This window comes from Pestalotiopsis fici, assembly GCF_000516985.1.
Source record: "Pestalotiopsis fici W106-1 unplaced genomic scaffold PFICI_Scf_5, whole genome shotgun sequence".
NCBI lineage: Eukaryota > Fungi > Ascomycota > Sordariomycetes > Amphisphaeriales > Sporocadaceae > Pestalotiopsis > Pestalotiopsis fici.
In genome coordinates, this window is record NW_006917095.1 from 3,028,814 (window position 1) to 3,048,396 (window position 19,583).

At 50.4% G+C, this 19,583-nt stretch overlaps 2 protein-coding genes across 2 annotated transcripts; both read left to right on the forward strand.

Moving 5' to 3' along the window:
* Positions 1-3,613: 3,613 nt before the first annotated feature.
* PFICI_08218 (NADP-specific glutamate dehydrogenase) lies at positions 3,614-5,161 on the forward strand (the record flags this gene model as incomplete). Its single annotated transcript, XM_007836799.1, has 4 exons — positions 3,614-3,659; positions 3,719-3,944; positions 4,004-4,889; positions 4,955-5,161. The coding sequence occupies 4 exons, from the start codon at positions 3,614-3,616 to the stop codon at positions 5,159-5,161; spliced, it is 1,365 nt and encodes a 454-aa protein (XP_007834990.1).
* A 4,637-nt stretch (positions 5,162-9,798) lies between these two features.
* On the forward strand, positions 9,799-14,060 carry PFICI_08219 (uncharacterized protein; the record flags this gene model as incomplete). Its single annotated transcript, XM_007836800.1, has 3 exons — positions 9,799-10,507; positions 10,585-10,704; positions 10,765-14,060. The coding sequence occupies 3 exons, from the start codon at positions 9,799-9,801 to the stop codon at positions 14,058-14,060; spliced, it is 4,125 nt and encodes a 1,374-aa protein (XP_007834991.1).
* Positions 14,061-19,583: the final 5,523 nt, after the last annotated feature.

The window sequence follows — 19,583 nt, forward strand, 5'->3', positions numbered from 1 at the left end:
GGGATGTTTCATCCTGGACGCCGTCAGGACATGTTGTTTGAATCAAGCATTAGTAGGGCGCATGGAGTTAACGGGGCCGTTGATCTGATGATTAAAGGAGATGTTTAGATCAAGAGGAGCAAACACTCTTCAATATGGTTAGTGAAAGCTATGATATATTTATTCATGATGTGCGTTTGTCGCCCAAAGTAGTTGTAAGCAATATACCACGTGTAATCAAGAATGAGTCTTGATGATACTTTTTGCTCTTGGTGTTTCAAGGCTCGAATACAGTTTTCCATCATTCTTGTGTGCGAGAAAAGTCGATATTGGAAGCTTGATGCTCAGTGGAACATATGAACTCGAGCTCGAGATATGCATTGCCCTTGTCATGGTGGAAATATGGAACGAGGGCAATCCGGATGGCCGGTTCACGGAGAAAATGCACAAGACGGGGGGATCCACCTACATACTCACTCTACCATGATATTGCCCGCAGTATTTCCTCCGATCTATAATAGCTCGGACGTCGGAATAAATAAAATAGGATAAAAAGGCGAGGAAGCATTGGGATGCAGGGAAAATGTATTCCATAGGGTATCCACATGCACATGCACAAAATTCACACTAGTGCAAGCGTCCCCATGACACTTGATATTTTCCACCATTGTACTTGCATAGGTAGCTTTGGTATGCACAAAAAAATAGATATGCGCAGTCAAAGGAGATAATTGGTCCGAGCCGATCCTTTTGCTTCGCTTTCACTGCACAAGATGGAACATTGTCAAACCACCATCCTTCGGGGAGCGGCGCCTTGCTTCAGCTTCTTCATTTCGTGAGCTCCGAGTCCGGCGCAGCAGAAGGAGGGAAACATGGGAGGCGTAATAAGAGGGGAGGGGTTTGGTTGAAGGAGCGGGTGCAAGAGAGGGAAAAAAAAAAAGGCGGTGATGGAGTGCAGAAAAAATTGTAAGAACTCTTTTACCGATCTACGGAAGACTATAATCGGGAATTAAAAGACGAGCAAGATAATGTGGTTGGCTGAATGGACGAGGAGAAGGTGAGCACCAAAGAAAAAAAAAAAAAACCCGGTGGAAAGAAGGAGCACGTCCCCTTTTGTGGCGGACTATACAACCTCCAGCCTCATGCATGTAAATTCTCGCCATGCTGGTGGTTGTCGATATACTAGTGTATGTATACCAGATCGTTAAGCTTGGCATCTGTCTTGTCCGTCTCTTTTATTTCTCGACTTGCATGTGCGATAACATGGATTCGGAATTTTATAATCCAATCGCACGAATGAGGAATTAATAAATCAAATAGAATAAGGTATCGAAATAACAATGGGCGGAAGAAGCACATGCCAATGCGCGAGCAAGCCATGAAATGTGGATTCTATGTGTCGCGTATTATGTGTGAGAAACACTTTTTTCGCGCTTGCATCTTGCCTGGATCTGCACGTCGCGCAACGGTTGGCTGGATCCCCAGTGGCAGTTGTCAGTGTGGTTCTGATTATCATGGCGTTTTATATTTGGCCCCTTTTGAAAACACGGCAGGGCTTCTTATTGGCCCATGAAGTAGGTTGAGGCTCATGCGAGGCTGATGCGCCTCCAGCAAAGCCCAAGTGAGGCAGGAAACATATCGAGCTTTGTAATTTCACCGGGAACGACCGATAGCGGTCAGACATACGAGAATGGGCAGAGGTCGTGTTGGATGAGCATCTAGAATCTGTCGACAAGACGGATTTGGGTGTAGAGAAGGGAGAGGGATCCGGTAGCGGAGAGTTGGTTTGGGGGGGCCAGCCAGCATGCCTTTTGGGGCGAGCGTCATTTAATGTGTTGAGGTGACAAGATGGGAAAAAAAAAACAATACTATTGTCGCCAGTAAGGCTGCCAAGTGCGGACGACATCGCTCCGTGATCACCCGTGCGGCCATGTCAATCAACGATGCGTCTCATTAAAAGCCTCCGAAGAATGGAGGGCGAAGCAGACTTCTGTGACTGTGGGGGCGCCTCGCCATGTAATTCCCACGGAGACGAGGATTGGGGGGTCTGGTAGGACAAGAGGTCAATAAGGGACAGGGACGTAAAAATGTACGGGTAGTCTCTTTTGGTAGCATTCGGTTCATAGGTAGGTAGGATTATCGAATGAAAAGATCGCGTGCGGTAGTCGGCGCCCGCAAATCATTCTGCCTAATAAATTTTTTCTTGCTTTGCTTGTCTCGATTTTTTTTTTCTGGCGCTGCTCTGGAAGCTCTTACAAAAACCAATGCCGTGAAGATTGCGTTACGCATAATGACCATCGGACGAATCAGATGTCTCTGATAAGGATCGAAGGCGTCGCTATATTAGCTCCACGCTTCCCAAGTTAGCGGCCGGGGTTTTGCACTAGCTTACCGACGACACTGAGACGATCCTGGGCCTGCGCGTGCTCTTCAGGCCTTCAGCCCACTGCGCGAATCTACCACGGCATGGCTTGGCTCCAGATCTACCGACTTTGGGGGGTCCAGCTACCGTCATCCTACGCTGCCAATCCCCCATCTACGCTTGTTTGCCATCTTGTTATTGCCTATGTCGGTGCCGATTTGGGCGTGATCGTCTGTATTTTGTAAAATGTAGTCTGTGTAGTGTATGGATTAGGTTGGCACACTTAATGTACGGCTACGGGCGCCAGTCCAGATGGGAAGAAAAAGGTAAGTGTTTGGCACCTGCTTGGGTGGCTTTTCCCTGGTAGCCATAGACATGGTGAGGTCATATCTGATAAGCGAGATATACTTTTCGTCTCTGGTGGTTATCAGATGACAGAGTTTCGCCGTGTCGACAATAATGAACCATATGTCCAGGGTCACTCATCAATCAGTCAATGGGAACAAAGAGGCGTCGTCTCGTCTGGACCCTAGTGTTGTTTGGTGCAATGCAGCCCGATCATAATTGCCGCATGTGAGAAGGGCCCATGTTGTCCCAAGTGCCCACGCGAGCGGTTGAGAGAGCAACATTTTTTTCTGGCCATCGATATTCCTTGGTATCGGCCACAGTTCGGAGGGTTGACAACAAGGTGGTTGTTGCAACTATGCAAGCAAATGGCCAGCCGGGTCAGTGCTTTGAGGTATAATCCAGACCAAAGAGAGACTGTCTCCGCCCCCACCAGGCCCTTGCACCCCCATGAAATGCTAATTACACCTTCCCGGCCGCCGGAGACTGTCTGTCTGTCTGTCTGATGCTGCTTAGCTACTAGTACGGACGGAGAAAAAAGGCGACACCATGACGCGAATCTCGTCCCGCAAAAGGTGCCTGCCAAATGCTATGGCCGTCTTCGGTGGCCATATGGGTGGGTTTCATTTGAGCCTCCACGGCGCCTGCTGCGGAGTGCTCGCACCTAGTCCAGCCCAGTTTATTATGGCCGATCCAGCTTGGATAGTTGCCCCCAGGGCTTTCTAGGTTTCTTTATATAAACTCGGGACCTACCTCCTCTGTTAGACTTTTGTTGCCTGGAAAACTGTCAAAATCTTTTCTCTCTCTCTTCCTAGTGATACCCATATATAAAAGCGATCTTGTCGGACTTCTTTTTGGTCCTTCTTCACCTCTTCTCCAGATATTCCTACCAGACAGACTTATTCTCACACACACACTCTGTTCATCATGTCGAACCTGCCTTCTGAGCCCGAATTCGAGCAGGCCTACAAGGGTAAGTGCCAGTCAACTGATACTATTCCGTCCAGCAGACATACTAACATGAACATAAAGAGCTTGCGAGCACCCTTGAGAACAGCACTCTGTTCACCAAGAACCCCGAGTACAAGACCGCTCTCAAGGTTGTCTCCATCCCTGAGCGTATCATCCAGTTCAGAGTCGTCTGGGAGGATGACTCTGGTAACCTCCAGGTCAACCGTGGCTACCGTGTCCAGTTCAACTCGGCCCTCGGTCCCTACAAGGGCGGTCTCCGTTTCCACCCTACCGTCAACCTGTCCATGTAAGTGTTTGAAAGAAAGTACTCATACGGGCAGCAGAAACTAATGTGCTGGCCCATAGCCTCAAGTTCCTGGGTTTTGAGCAAATCTTCAAGAATGCCCTGACTGGCCTCAACATTGGTGGTGGCAAGGGTGGAGCCGACTTTGACCCCAAGGGCAAGAGTGACAACGAGATCCGCAGATTCTGCGAATCTTTCATGAGAGAGCTCTCCAAGCACATTGGCGCCGACACTGACGTGCCCGCCGGTGATATTGGTGTCGGTGGCCGTGAGGTTGGCTACCTGTTTGGCGCCTACCGCCGCGAGCGCAACCGATGGGAGGGTGTCCTTACCGGCAAGGGCGGCTCCTGGGGTGGCAGCTTGATCCGCCCCGAGGCCACTGGCTACGGTCTCGTCTACTACGTCGGCCACATGTTGGAGTACGCCGGCAAGGGAAGCTGGGCTGGTAAGCGCGTCGCCATCTCTGGTTCCGGCAACGTCGCCCAGTACGCTGCCCTGAAGTGCATTGAGCTCGGCGCCACCATTGTCTCTCTCTCTGACTCCCAGGGCGCTCTCATCGCCGAGGGTGATGCCTCATTCAGCCCCGAAGATATCGAGAAGATTGCCGACATCAAGCTCGCTCGCAAGGCCTTGACTGCCTACGAGCACAAGGGTAGCTTCAAGTACATCCCTGGTGCCCGTCCCTGGGTCCACGTCGGCAAGGTCGACGTGGCACTGCCTTGTGCTACCCAGAACGAGGTCAGCAAGGAGGAGGCTGAGACTCTCGTCGCCAACGGCTGTCTATTCGTTGCTGAGGGTTCCAACATGGGTTGCACCCAGGAGGCCATTGACGTCTTTGAGGACATCCGCAAGGAGAAGGGTGCTGGTGCCGTCTGGTACGCCCCTGGTAAGGCTGCCAACGCCGGTGGTGTGGCAGTCTCTGGACTCGAGATGGCACAGAACAGCCAGGTAAGATATATTACCCTTTCCCCCCTGTCAAGAAGATGAACATGGCTAACACGAGAAATCTTTAGCGTCTGAGCTGGACCACTGAGGAGGTTGATGAGAAGCTCAAGCTCATCATGAAGAACGCCTTCGAGAACGGTCTCAACACCGCCAAGGAGTACGTCGAGGCCAAGGAGGGTGAACTGCCCAGCTTGGTCGCCGGTAGCAACATTGCTGGCTTCGTCAAGGTTGTCCGCGCCATGCACGACCAGGGCGACTGGTGGGCCAAGCAGTAAAGTGGTGGCTGCATAGAAACTGCCCCCATAGCCCACTTCCCTAAAAGCGACGACGAAAAAAAAAACCGATACCAAAACTCGAAATCAAAAAGATTCGGCACAGTTCCGAATCTCGATTGGATGGACAAAATGTACAATAGAATAAAGTAGAGATGCAAGTCGCGAGAAAGGCAGGTGCCTAGACACAAGCCCTCGCGACCATGACGATAATGACAATGAATGGCCTGATGATGAGGTTCTTGAAACAATGTGGCTTGGACACAACTTTTAGTGATCAAGGCTTGGGAAATACGATGGTAGCAACAAGTCCTAGATGTGAAGTTTGGAGGTCATACAAAGGCCCGATAACCTCAGTATGACACATGCAGCAACCCACCAACCCGCATCGTAGAGCCATTACATTGCTGTACCTGACATGTCGGTCGATAGGGAGAAAAAAAAAAGAGTTGTGCGATCGACGACATTGGGCAACACTGCAGACATGTCTGTCTTGCTACGGACATACCGACCCCACGCCATCTATCTTCTTCGGCACATGCATCAACTAATTGGATTCTCTATCTGCGCTTCGCTTAAGTCTCAGTGTCGTTGGCTGCTGTGACGTGAGCGTCGGTGAGGCTTTGCAAAGATCCTTCCGGCGCTTGTCTCGAGAGATTGACGCCATCTTTCGACAGTTTTGTGTGTAGCCTTAACCCCGTGGGTGCCACCAGATTGACATATATTCCCCTTTGCTGCGCATAGCCGAATGTAGGTACGGTATGCACACCAAAAAAGAAGAAGATGGCCTGGCGGTCCATTCCTCCCGTGTACGGCATCGAGATGGGGAAGTACAGTGATGTAATTGCCCCTCTCCATCCTTCTTGTCGGTTATGTACGGAGTCGTGCCATTGCGGAACATTTATTCCTTCATCTGAAAAAGAAACTATATTTGATGGAATATATGGAAAGTTGACTACGGGGATTTTCCTCCTCAGTGGGTGTACAAAATTGCCCAAAAATGGAGGTGGCAGTGCTGCTATGCTGGTTCCTGACTCTACGAAAAAAGATGCTTTGAACTTGGAGCGTTGCACGGCAGTTGTGGAGGGCGCAGCGCCCATTTTTTTTAGTTCCTACATATAGCCTGTGCTTGTTAGTAGGTACATTGTAACTTGTAAGCACCCCACCACTTTAGGTAGCCTACCTACCCCAGAACGTGGTCCGCTATCATCAGCACTAAATTTCAGAGTACGAAGTATGTAATCATGGATGATGGCTTGGAGAGTGTATTCTTAGCGCAATCACAGCACCCAGCCTGGGAAACACTGAAGGAGGCAGCTAGAGCCCTCCTGTCTGAAGAGAACTCATTAGTGGTCGGGTAAAAATGTGGTGGTAGGCAGCGGTTAGTTATCCGCAACCTGCCAGCCGACAATCCTCAATTGCGACGTTGCCCGTGCGTGCGTGTGTGTGCTATTTGTTAGCTTCGCAGGGTAGCCGGGTATCGTCTATTTTTGAACATGCAAATTAACGATTCCGGGCCCCAAGGGGGGGAAAAATGGCTTCCGAATCACCCGTATCAAGAGGCAGCTAACGCTAAAAATACGGGCACCATTAATTGTGATGATCAAACGAATATTCAATACTCAATCAGCTCTTTACCAATGGCATCGTGAGGATCAATGATCGCCTTTCACAGCTGAAAAGATTTGAAAGAACGAGGGGGCTTCACCGACCACACCCCCCTTCTTCATCCATTATCGCTTGGTCGCGGAATGACATGGTACGGTACGTATGCCCTGTGGATGTGCGCTTCTTTTCCGTTTACGGGTCTTGTACATTTCATGTCAATGGGGGCACCGACAGCTTTGCCGAGGTTTGGTTGACCGAACGGATGGGAAGAGGGAGACAAGAAGGGGAGGAGAAATAGGAGAACGCCTTGCGCTGGGCTGACCCGCGACCAATATTCCAAACTCTTGGCACCTCAGAGTTCTGACGGGATTCAAAAAGGTAAACGGGAAAGGCAAGGGAAGAGGATGTAAGAGAGGGAAAAAAGGCGCTACCCGTCTCACAAATTCTTTACATTGCCAGCTCTTTCGTGCCTGTGCCTCGCCATGGCTTGACGCCAAATCTCGTAGACGAGATGACGGGCCCCCGGTCGAGCAATGGCCCCAGGGTGATCATTGGCAGGCATGCCCGAATCCTTTACTCAGCCTTACGACGACAAATGTTACAGTATCGTACCTAGGGTAGTAAAGATTGGCTGGTTTATTTCTTCTTCTTTTCTTTTCACTATAACCTGTCTGGGTTGCATTCATTACATGCCCCGTATACTGACAAGTACGAACTTGGGGTTCGTCTATCCATCCAGTAAAAAAGTGAGGGGTTTCGAATCGACCCGATTTGGGCTCTCGGCAATTGCCATGTTGGAAACTCGACACCTGCATGGAAACATTGGCGAGGACGAAACAAACTGCAAGCGCAGGATACATAGGTACCTTGCACAGTAGTGGCAGTAGTATATTGATTGATTCATCACTTCTCTCTGCTTTGGAAATTCCAACAACATGTTCCGGAAGCACCTCAGGCCGTCAGCCTGACGTACATTGAGCTGTTTTCTCGGGAATGAAGCTGAGACCTACGAGAGAGCTGGGCAGCAACATGATTGGGTCAGCCGATTGCCTAGATGCTAGTTTGATGTTCCCCTGCCATGTGAAAATCTGAGCACAAGTCTCACCTCCCCACCCACCCGCTGGCAGGGATCCTCTTTTTTTCGTCGTCTTTTTCTGGTAATTCATCACCAAAGGAAAAAAAAAAAAAAAAAAAAAGACCCCGCGTAGTGTGGTTGACACCCACCCCCCATGAGAGAGTTCAATGGTAAAAGACAGACATGGGCCAAAGAACGCCTACATTAAGCCAGCCTCCCTGCATTATATCGGTTTGGGACCAATCACGATTATCAGCCTCGCATATGATCGACGAAGCAGCAATGGTGATCCCTCGCTCGTTTGGGGTCGTATACTTGTCCTTATCACACACTACCCAACCTCGACTAGAATCCTCTCTAGGCTGGGCCGCTGGAGATCTGGGGCTGTTTTTTTCCCAGTCACTCACTCATAGGAAATAAGGACAAAGACTCCTTTGGATGGGCTCCCCAACGGTCGGCCTACTTCCGCCGACCTGGACCTAGATGGTTCATTCCTTCATGTATTCTTGTTCAACCTCGGGAATCGAAATCCGTGTCAGTTTAAGCTTTTCGGAAGTGCTGTCTCGGATTAGCAAGGCTGATTGGTCTTGAAGCCTTTCATTATGGATTTCATCTTGTACCCGGCAAGCTGGTTAGCAGATTGTATTGTTACGTTGAATGAAGAATACAATTCCTTTCACCGAAAAAAAAGATATCGATTTCATCGCCCGCCCTCTTTTCGACCTGTGGCTCTGCAACGTCAAGGTGCAGGTAACAAACCAAACCGACTGACTGGCCCTGAACCCCTCCCACAAACCGTGGGTACGCAGAGATCTTCAGTGGCCGCCCCCCGGTTTCCGCACCGCACCAAAACGGATCCCTGAACCGAGAGAGCCCAGGAGGAGCCTTCGCGTGGCATGGACTGGGCTGAACGACGGCGCTGACGGCATTTCGAGTTAGACTGGTCCGTGGTCAGCAGCTCCCGTCTTGCGCCTTTTCGATTTGAGCAGCACCCGAATTGAATCAATAATAATAATAGCCAGCGTCTATGATCCAATTGATTGAGCGGCTTCCCCCCCCTTGTTAAACGGCTGCAGCCAGTCTCCGGCGCCCCCAATTAGCAGGATCTACCATTAACGAAATCGGGTCTAGAGAGACGGAAACCAGCCAATCTCGTGCCCATTCTACGGCATCGATTATGAACTATTCTCTTTTTATAATTTTTTTTTTCAGCTAGGACCTCTCAACCCATAAGTAGCTACCGAACGAGAAAGAAAGACCTAGAGACCTAGACGGGCCCCACGTATGCTGCGCCAGCTGCGCCCATAGCATACCCCTGGGGAGAACTATGGAAACTATCGCTGGCTCTGATGGGGTCGGAGCTGACTCCTACACGACCCTGTGGATCGCGACCATGCGAATAGCAGGCGTTTTTGACATTTTTGGACCCTGTGCAAGAACTTTCTCTAGTCATCGTACGTGCATATCCCTTTCTCACATGCGCCGTCCATCCGGTCGTCTCCCATGGCCCAGATCTAGTGATTCTGCGTGCATATCCCTTGCGCCGTTTCTCCATTAGATCAGATCTGGCAGAAGGGCATCACAAGTGAGTGGCTCCAATACATATATCAAAGACAAAATCCCACAGAGGCGGGATCCACTGAAATGGTTTACGGCCGTGGCTAAATCCACATATACACTTCTTTGTTTTCTCTCATCTCATCCTTTCCTACTGCCTACCCTTTTCATGCTCCAAATTTATCTTTTCTGTCTTTAACTCATGGCTTTAAGCTTCTATACCTCTAAAGTGTAATGAGTTCAGCTCTGAACGTGTCTCAAGATACGTGAGAGAGAAGCCGAGGCACTATACCGACGGTGCCCCATTTGCGCCTTATAACCCAGCCACCAGCGTTGCGGATTGCAACTTGGGACTCGAGAGTCTTTGACAAGCTCATTCATCCTTGACACAAAAAGCATCATGGCTCCCAGTGCTATGCCCACATCTTCGGTTGAGCCGGCCACGAATGGCGTCGGAAAGTCAACCGGAGTTAGCAATGGTTTGAGCAACGGGGATGGCAGCAGTGTGAGCAACCGATTCGAAAACAGTCATGGTAATGGACCTGTGAACGGCAATGGCTCTTCTGAACTGCCCCCTACCGCCAACGGCGAGCCTTCCATGAGACGACCCGTCACCTTTAGCGACTCTATCGACTATTCACCAGCATTGCCGTCTCCCGAACCAAGCCAGGGTGTGAGGTTTGGATCCGGCACACACCGGATTCACTCCATCGGCCGCCACGAGACCGAAGCCAGCGGGCCTGGGAGGAGCTATGCCAGAGTCAGGTCATGGGGCAAGAGTTCGAGCAGTGCACAATACCCTCGCCTCTCCAAGCCTCTAGAACTCATGCGCTCCTCGTATGACTGCGTCGTCATTGGTTCCGGCTATGGAGGCGGTGTCGCTGCTTCGCGGATGGCGCGAGCAGGACAGTCCGTGTGTCTCCTCGAGCGAGGCAAGGAACGATGGCCCGGCGAGTTTCCCGCGGAAACAGGCGAAGCTCTGGACCAGATGCACTATTCTGGCGAGTTTGCCCCTGGCTGGTTACCCAAGCAGCTCGTCAACGGAGGCGATCCCACGGGCATGTACCATCTTATTTTCGGCAATGGCCAGAATGCCGTTGTTGCTAATGGTGAGTTTGAACTCTTTGTGTGTCACGTCAGACACGGCACTTGAAGAGCGCTTACTAACGAGGTGTGCGAAACCCAGGTCTCGGCGGAACAAGTCTGATCAATGCCAATGTGTATCTAGAAGCCGATGAACAAACTCTCAAGCAAGAGTCGTGGCCACGCGAGATTAGAAAGGACCCCAAACGCGAAATGGAAAGATGTAAGATGACACATGACGCTGCTAGCTATATTGTGACGCTAGGCTGACTTTGTGCAACAGACTATGCAAAGGCCAGGAAAATGCTCGAGCCCGAAACGTACCCCGACGACTGGCCCGCGCTCCCCAAGCTAGATTTGCTCAAGAAGCAAGCAGAGGCTCTAAACATGAAGGAAAAGTTTCGAAAAGTCGAGCAAACGACACGATTCAGAAATGGCCCCAACGCTGCTGGCGTTGAAATGACACCGTCTGGCCTCACGGGCCAAGACTGCACGGGTGTCAATGACGGCTCAAAGAACTCCACCCTCGTCACATACGTTGCCGATGCTTGGAACTGGGGCGCCGAGATCTTTTGCGAGTCCGAGGTGCGGTACATCACCAAGGCGCCCGGCCGCGAAGGCTGGCTCATTTACTTTGCCTGGCACGGACGGAACCGGGGCCACTTCAAGGCCAACCTCCACGGCGACCTCATGTGGGTTCATGCCAAAAAGGCCGTGTTCCTTGGTGCCGGCGCCATTGGCACCACTGAGATTCTCTTGAGAAGTAAAGAGATGGGACTTGAAATGAGTGACCAGGTTGGCTTGAACATGAGCGGCAATGGTGACATGCTGGCCTTTGGCTACAACACGGACGAGGAGGTCAATGGCATCGGCCGTACTCATGGCTCGCCATATCACCCCGTCGGGCCTTGCATCACCGGTATAATCGACAACAGAGAAGGACATGCTAACCCCCTGAACGGCTATGTCATTGAAGAGGGTGTCGTCCCCAAAGCACTGGCGCCTTTCCTGCAGGCCATGCTGGAGCTCCTCCCTGGCAGTGTGGGCCCCAAGGACGAGGGCCTGGTTGACACTCTCAAAGCGAATCTTGCCCGCTTCGGCTCCTTCTTCCTCGGCCCCTACTATCGCAGGGGTGCCATTGAGAGAACTCAGACATACCTCGTCATGTCGCACGACAGTAACCAAGCCATGCTCACGCTCAAGGACGACAAGCCAGTGCTCGAGTTCCTGGGTGTCGGCCGCAGCAACCACGTCAAGTTCTTGAACAATATCCTTGAAAAGGCCACCCGCGCCGTGGGGGGTACATTTGTGCAGAACCCTTGGTACGCCTTGATGGGCCAGCAACAAGTGACTGTTCACCCGATTGGTGGTGCATGCCTGGCTTCCGAAGGTAACGGTGCCAGCGGAGCTACCAACCATTTCGGCGAGGTGTTTATCGGCGACGGCGCCGAAACTCACCGCGGTCTCATGGTTGTCGATGCCGCCTTGATCCCGACTGCCCTGGGCGCCAACCCGCTTGCCACCATCACTGCTCTGGCTGAGCGCTGTGTCGAGCATTACTGCCTGCGACAACGCCTCACCATCAGTGAGCAGAAGAACGGTATCCTTGACCTCTTTGGTTCTCCACAATATGATTCTCAAATCTTTGCCGAGTCGGAAGATGATCAGGATGATGTGGTTAGCATCTCGAGTGCCAGTGATGTAATCAAGTCTGCCCAGCGCATGAACGATGGCGGCTTTGGCTTCACTGAAGTCATGTCAGGTTTTATCCACCATGACCAAGGCTTGAAGGAGGAAAGCCAACAGTCGTACGATCTGGCTGCCAGAATCGCAGAGTCCAGATGCGAGTCGGCTCGCTTCTTCCTCAGCGTCCAGTCGTTCAACACGAGGTCCATTGTCCACGACCCCGAGCATAGGGCCATGCTCACGGGTACCTTTTCTTGCCCGACCATTCCTGGATCTCCTTTCATGGTGCAACGCGGAGACTTTAATCTCTTCCGCCAATACCTCGACGCCCCTGGCACCAAGAATCTCGTGTACAACTTTATGATGCGAGGCACTGATGGCAGGCTTCTCCACTTTCGTGGTTTCAAGGTCGTTGACTCTTCCGTCGCCTTGAATCCTGTCCAATTCTGGCGTGCCACCAGCACCCTATATGTCACGATCAGAAAGGCTCGATACAACGGTTACTTCCGCGAGGACATGCGCGAGGAGGAAGCTATGACAGGTACGGTCATTGCCAAGGGCATCATGAGAATCCAGCCTGCAGACTTTGCCAGTCAGATTCTCACCATGACGCCAACCGGTAGCGGGCTGCTGAAAAAGGCCATGAGCGCTGCTAGTTTCATGACCTACTTTACGCGAAAGTCATTGTCTCTTTTCCTCGCGCCCTTTACACCGCTCGAGTATCCCAGCCAGAGCTACAATGGCTACATCAACGAGACTCTACCCACGGCGACATATCAGATCCAGGCCGATGACAAGGTCATGACGCGGATGCAAATGTACGAGTCCACCAACCCGAATGTGGAAACAAAGGTTCTCTTCATGGTTCCTGGCGCCTCGGTGGACCACCAGATCTATGCCCTGCCCACCATTCGCTGCAATGCTGTCAACTACTTTACGCGAGCAGGCTACCGCGTCTACGTCAGCGTGCACCGCATCTGCGCATTGATGATTGCTCAAAACAACTGGACCACCTTTGACTCGCGCTTGGATATCAAGGCGTGTCTGGAAAAGATCCGCAAGGACAATGGCAAGAAGCCCGTCTACACGATTGCGCACTGCATGGGCAGCGTGGCCTTTTCCACGGGCCTGCTTGACGGCACGATTCCCGCCGACTGGATCCAGGGCATCACGTGCAGTCAGGTCTTTATGAACCCAATCTGGAACACCATGAACATGATCAAAATCATGGCCTTTCCGATCCCGCTGGACAAGATCTACAAGCTGCTCTGCGGCTCGTGGTTCTCGTGCAGCACGGCGCACGACGACAGCTACATTCAAAAGGCGCTCAACGAGGTGCTGCGGCTCATGCCCGACGAGCGCAAGGAAATGTGCAACAACGCGTCGTGCCACCGCGTCAGCCTGACCTTTGGCCGGTGCTGGAACCACGCCAACCTCAACGAGGCGACGCACCGGCAGATTGACCGCTTCTTTGGCGGCGTCAACATGACGCTGCTGCACCTGCTCATGAAGCAGGGCTACGACGGCGGCGTCATGACCAACGCGCCCCTCTTTGACCGGCTCGACACCCCCGAGAACATCGCCAACCTGCGCGGCATTCCCTTTTTGCTCTTTGTCGGTCGCGATAACGCCGTCCTCAGCCCCGCGGCTACCGAGAAGACGTACGAGGTCCTCTGCGACACGTTTGGTACGCGCGATACTCGTGATAATGATGGTCTGCAGTACAAGCGCCGCGTCGTTCCCAACTATGGGCATCTCGATTGCTGGATGGGCCGTAATGCCTACAAGGACGTCTACCCCTTTGTTCGAGAAGAGGTGGACCGTGTTACTCGTGGCGAGGATTACCGCTTCGTCGAGCCGAATGATAAGTTTACGGAGCGCAGTGATTTTTAAGCTGTGTTTGGATTTCTTTTGATTTGCTTCATGTGTGGGAAAATATGGTGGAATGACGGAGAATACATGTTGTAAGATGACGTTGATCATATTTTTGACGGAGCGAGAAGAAGGATTTGGGTCTCTGGAGTTTAAGGCTATGGAGTATGGGTAGAAGAGGAAATGGGAGCGTATCTCTTCTCCTTGATTGGTTTTTCATTATTTTGGTATATACCCGGGGAAGTCCTCTTTCATTGGATCTCCCACTTTTCTTGTTCATCTAAGGCTTTTCTCTGGTCGACTTTCCTTGATGCAAACTCAATAGATGGTCATTGGGACGAGGATTATACATTGTCGTAGTCTTTTGGATACTTGTTTTCGAAATAGTCAAACTCGACAATATACAACGGCTGGACCAAGAAAATATGCATACATGCTTCCAAGATAGTGCTGCTCATTTTGGTCAAGTTCAAGGTCTTTAGATAGTGGCAGCCAGCCCGATCATATTGACATGTCTCTAGCACTAGCGGACGATACCAAATGAATGTATACCTCAAGAATGAAAAACTTTAAGCAGTCCTTCTATTGCCAGCATAGAAGCTTGACTTACGGTTGCCCGTAGGAAGAAGCACGGGCCATGGCGAACACTTGTGAAGGAAGCCTTTGTAGTGGCTGCGCCTCGCTTACCCGGTCCACAGGTTCCCCAAGTCACACCGACACGAGACATGGGAAACAAGTTTATTTTGTCGGACCAATTGTAACCATCTGCTATGCAGTACAAAGTAGATAAAGAGATTAGAGATAAATGTATGAACTAAATAGGCCTAAAATATATTTGCCTGACTTCACTTTTATTAATAAATTTTTTTTATTAAGCTACTTCGTTGACGACGCGCACCTAAGCCAGGCAATAGATACTTTTACTTCTCATCTATCAGCGCCCCTGGTTTCGGAGTGGTCCAAACCAAAAACGATCGTGTACCTGGCTGGGTAGTGTAGCGCCCCAACTAACGTTACCGGTTCGCAAATCTGGCGAATAGGCGGGCGCAACAGTAAACGGTTCCTGCGATGCGGTATCCAAGAACGGCGAGTTTCTTGATTCTAGGTGTAGTCTCGCTGTGCAATGCCTAGATGCAAGTCGGCAGAGGTATGGGAGATGGTAAATTGGCCAGCCCAAAAAAAAAAAAAAAAAAAAAAGGCATTACGTAGTCTGCGCACTCGCTATGAGATGTGCAAGATGCCATAATGCGGGTTGCTAGATCTTGTTAGCCCTCCCCGGAGTAGGTTGGCAGGACCTGGTCCCGACGACATGGTAGATAGACACAAGAGTTAGCATGCTTGGGAAGAAGGCCATGTACACCCGCATATGCCAAGGACTGCGCCGATTCTTGCTCACTACTTGTTAAGTGGGCTTGAACGGGAATGCAACCTTTGTTATGGTGCCTGCTAGGTCACGTGTCCATTCATGATAGTCGGCTCCGGGGAACGCGTGAAAATGGGGCTGCTTTCCACCCTCTTTACACGAGAAACATGCAAGTTCACGTGACTTCCTGGCTAATCGTTGCACATACTATGTAGTACCATCCATCGATTTCATGTGCAGTGATTGGGTCTTGGACAGAAAAGGGGGGCGGTGCAACAGCCAGCAGCCAGGACTGCATCACCCTGAAGACGGATGGAATGGGCGTCCGTACGGGCGCGCTAATGGATCTGACGGTGATTAGCGGGATTCGGCCGGCATTCATGGGCTATCCCCTTAGCTGGCGAGCACCCTCCTTGCCTTATATGGTAGGTTGGGTACGCCAAGTCTGGGAAAACTGGAGTACAGCCCATTATTTCAACGAAAGCCTCCGTGTTTCTTTGCATTTTACTCCTTATGTATCGGGTTCAAAAAAATTGAAAAAATAATATTTAAGTATTCTAAATGCTTATTTATCTTATACCAAGTGGAAGAATCAAGTTTTCATTATTGATACTGAATTATTCCAGCTAAAAGTTCGAGGTGTGCATCCGCATACATCATTGGCTATACCAACAAGTACTACCTGGCGATCAGGGCAAAAAGGGTGGTGCTCGCCAGCTAAGGGGATACAACGAAATGTATGTTTAAGCAGACACTAACTTGCTTGACTTGCTGCATGAGCTGGCGCGCCGCAGAACGAAAAAGCACAAGCACCACAAGCAGAGGCCCGCCCGGCTGGGATCATGGGGCGGAAGAATTGGGGGAGTTACCGCTATTACTGCTGACTGCTGGCTACTGCTTTGCACGATCGAGTGGGCAATCCCTAGATATATTGTATTATTGGGTTAGCGGTTGCAATATGATTTTATAAGCAGGAAGCTATTGGAACCATCTTCGGTCTGCCATAAAGACTCGGCCATCTGGATAGATCCCATGCGACCGAACCATAGTATACTAGGCCAGGGGAGTTTGAAGTTTGGCAAGGACGCTAGCAGACGCGACCTTGGCTGGCCCCTGCCGTGGGTGGGTGGATGAGTGGATGAGAGACGGTCGAAACTTGAACCGTGGACTTGGTTGCTAAGACTCAACAGACATGCGCCAGTTAGCCTCGACGCTACCTCGACGCTACCTCGCACCGGAAGCCGGGACTAAGGTAAGGTAGAAGCGTGCTGGCTAGGCTACATGCTACCAAAAGAAGCTGGTGGGATGCCCGATCTTAGCTTTGATTCTTTCCTACAACTCGTAGATAAAAACAGCGTCTTCCACGAAACTCCGCTAACTTTTGTTTTTCCCACTCGATTCAATTTTATATTCTACTTTACTTGACAATATATTTCTGCTTGATTTTATGAAAACTCCGAACTGTCACAAATGATCCATGTCTTCTGCTCAGCCAATGTCCTCAGAAGTGGTGGTAGCAATTGCCGTGGGCTTGCCGTCCTTGCTCATAGCGCTCATCGCATTGTGGCTGGCCTACCTCACCTTTGCACACACACGCTCGTTATATCGAGATACGCAATACTCTATGCATTTACTCTCGCATCACTATAGAGCATCGACGACGAACCAACCGGAAACACCCGCTCGCAGAAGGCAATTGCTCTCCTCAGATGCGGCTGAACCCCTTTGACCCACGTCGTTATCAAGCAACACCATCATGATGTGAGATTTCCCAAGTACCACCTCAGAATCGGAAGCCCTGACAATCACATCTGCAAAAGCGATAATTCTGCTGCTCGAACACTTCAAAGACGAACTGGTCCAGCCAGAAGAGAGTACCCGACATTCGCCAATTCTCTGCACGCAGCTGTGCTGGCTCTACCAACTCGACTACTATTTCATCGCTTTATAGTCCATCCACATTTATTCCTTACGGCCCCACACCCGGCGCAAAGCATAACCAGTAAACCATCTTCCGACTCCAAGACAACATTGATTCAGCCCAAGCAAAATGGACTCAATCGGCTGATACTACAAGAAGAGAAGGAGAGCAAGAGAGATGCTAGTGATTTCAAGAGGGCTCAATCGTGTGCAGGCTGAGCCACGCTTGAAATTTGGCGATTTTGTATTGAACTTCAGCGTGTTCGTTAGCGGTAAATATGTTGTTAGAATGAATATATTGTCATAAGCAAGAATTTTGGACATTTTCAAAACGTGCATTTCCAGCAGGCTTAATAGCAAGCGCGTGCAACACCCGATTTTTGATGGAAAGTAATTGATGATAGCCTTCCTATTCAGAGAGCAGAAGGCTGCTACTGCCAAGGTGGATTACTATTAGTCGGACCCCTAAGCCAACTAGACTAGGTTAGGTTATAGAATGTCGCTAGGGGCAAACCCACTGCGTACGATCGTATGCAGGCTGCATCAGGAATCGCAGGCCCCGAATTGATTACTTCGAAAATTTCCCACAGATCCAAGTGAAAAACGTGCTGGTTATGAAAGGGTTCTTGATACGGCGAGATGGGGCTCGTCTGCTCACCCTTCTCGAAAAGCCGCGCCCATATGCATAGCTAACGTTCCGCTCATCTCCTCGCGCACATATGCACGAAGCAGCGTGGCCTGTGTCCAGCAGCGTGTCGCCAATCACAGATGCGCGCTCCTCTCTATTTCTGGATTAGGCTGATGCGCGTCTCACCCCTTCAGAACAACGCCCAGTGAGTGCAGACCATGGGTCAACAGGACTGACAGGGCGCCTCTTCTTGGCCTTCTAGAAGTTCCTTAGGGCAGAGACTACTACTTAGTTCGTACAAGGGAATGGGTAGTGATCGCTTCCCATCTTAGCGAAGTATGTTTCCAACCACTTACACAAACGATTGATACTGTTCAGTCGGGCGGCATGCAAGCAGAAGTGAATGACATTGGCTCGGGGCTAAGTTGGAGCATTTACCACACAAACTCCCCTCGGAAAATCAACAATATTCGGTAATACTAATTGCAAAACTTTCTGTTTTCAAACTTGTGAAGGACTTTTGGGAGGAAGAGAATAAAAAGCTGCAACCACATTACCAAGAGATGTTTCGCATTCAATGAACCAACGTGATCCGAGCATGAAAATTTGCAAGCTCTCCGAGCTGGAGCTGCCGGATTGTTGATGCAGGTCGCATGATAATAGTCAATTCGTATAATGCACCACAATCCGCATTTTCTATCTCATATGCAACTTTTACAAAGTCCCAATTGACTACCACAGAAGCCCAAGTCTCATTCATTGTATTCAAGGTCATGGTTTTGCGCCTTTGTTTGCGTTCACTCGCGATGCACTCTGGAGAAAAGGCAGCCTTGACGGTGAGTTGAGAGTACGAATTTGCAACTACCACGATGCTAACAAGTCACGTCAGGTTGGGCTGCATATCAAAAACTTGGATCTCAAAGGCGCACTTCTAGTATTACTTGCGGAAGTTAAACATCACGGCAGTGATCGCTGTACATACTTCTCAAGCTCGGTCCAGCTCAGCTCGGCCGCTTTCGGCTTGCGCATTAGAGCGTCTAGCTCGTGTAGGTATTGCACGAGAGGGGAAATATGTTGTTAATGGCTGGATATTCAAGCAGCAGTAGACAGCTTCATAATCGATGGGCCGGCGAAAGCTTGACGATATATATAACGGCTGGACCAAAAAATCATGCATAGAAGCTTTCAAGATATTGCTGCTCATGTTTATGGAATTGAAGGTTTTCGTGGAATGATGACCAAAATCGTTACACTGGCATAATTGCAGCATTAGCTAACGATTTTAGGTAGTTATATGTGCAAAGCTTACATAAATTACAAGGGGTCCTTTTTGTGCTTTTTATGCTGCTAGTGATGTGTATGCAGCATAATGCTGCAGGTACTGCCAATGGCCAATATGATGAGAGGCTTGGGTACTAGGTACCTAGGTAGCTGAAGGTCTTTTTTTTGATGCTGCCATGGCTGCCACGTGACCAAAGCAGTGTCAAAGGTCTCTAGGCCGGCTGTGCAAAAACCTAGGAGCGATAGGATAGATGTGTGGGAAGGAATCAGAACAAGTCATCCGGGAGGGAGGGGGAAAAAAAAGCATTACAAGTCCATGCGCTTTGCCGTTGGAAAAGGCGGATCTGCACCC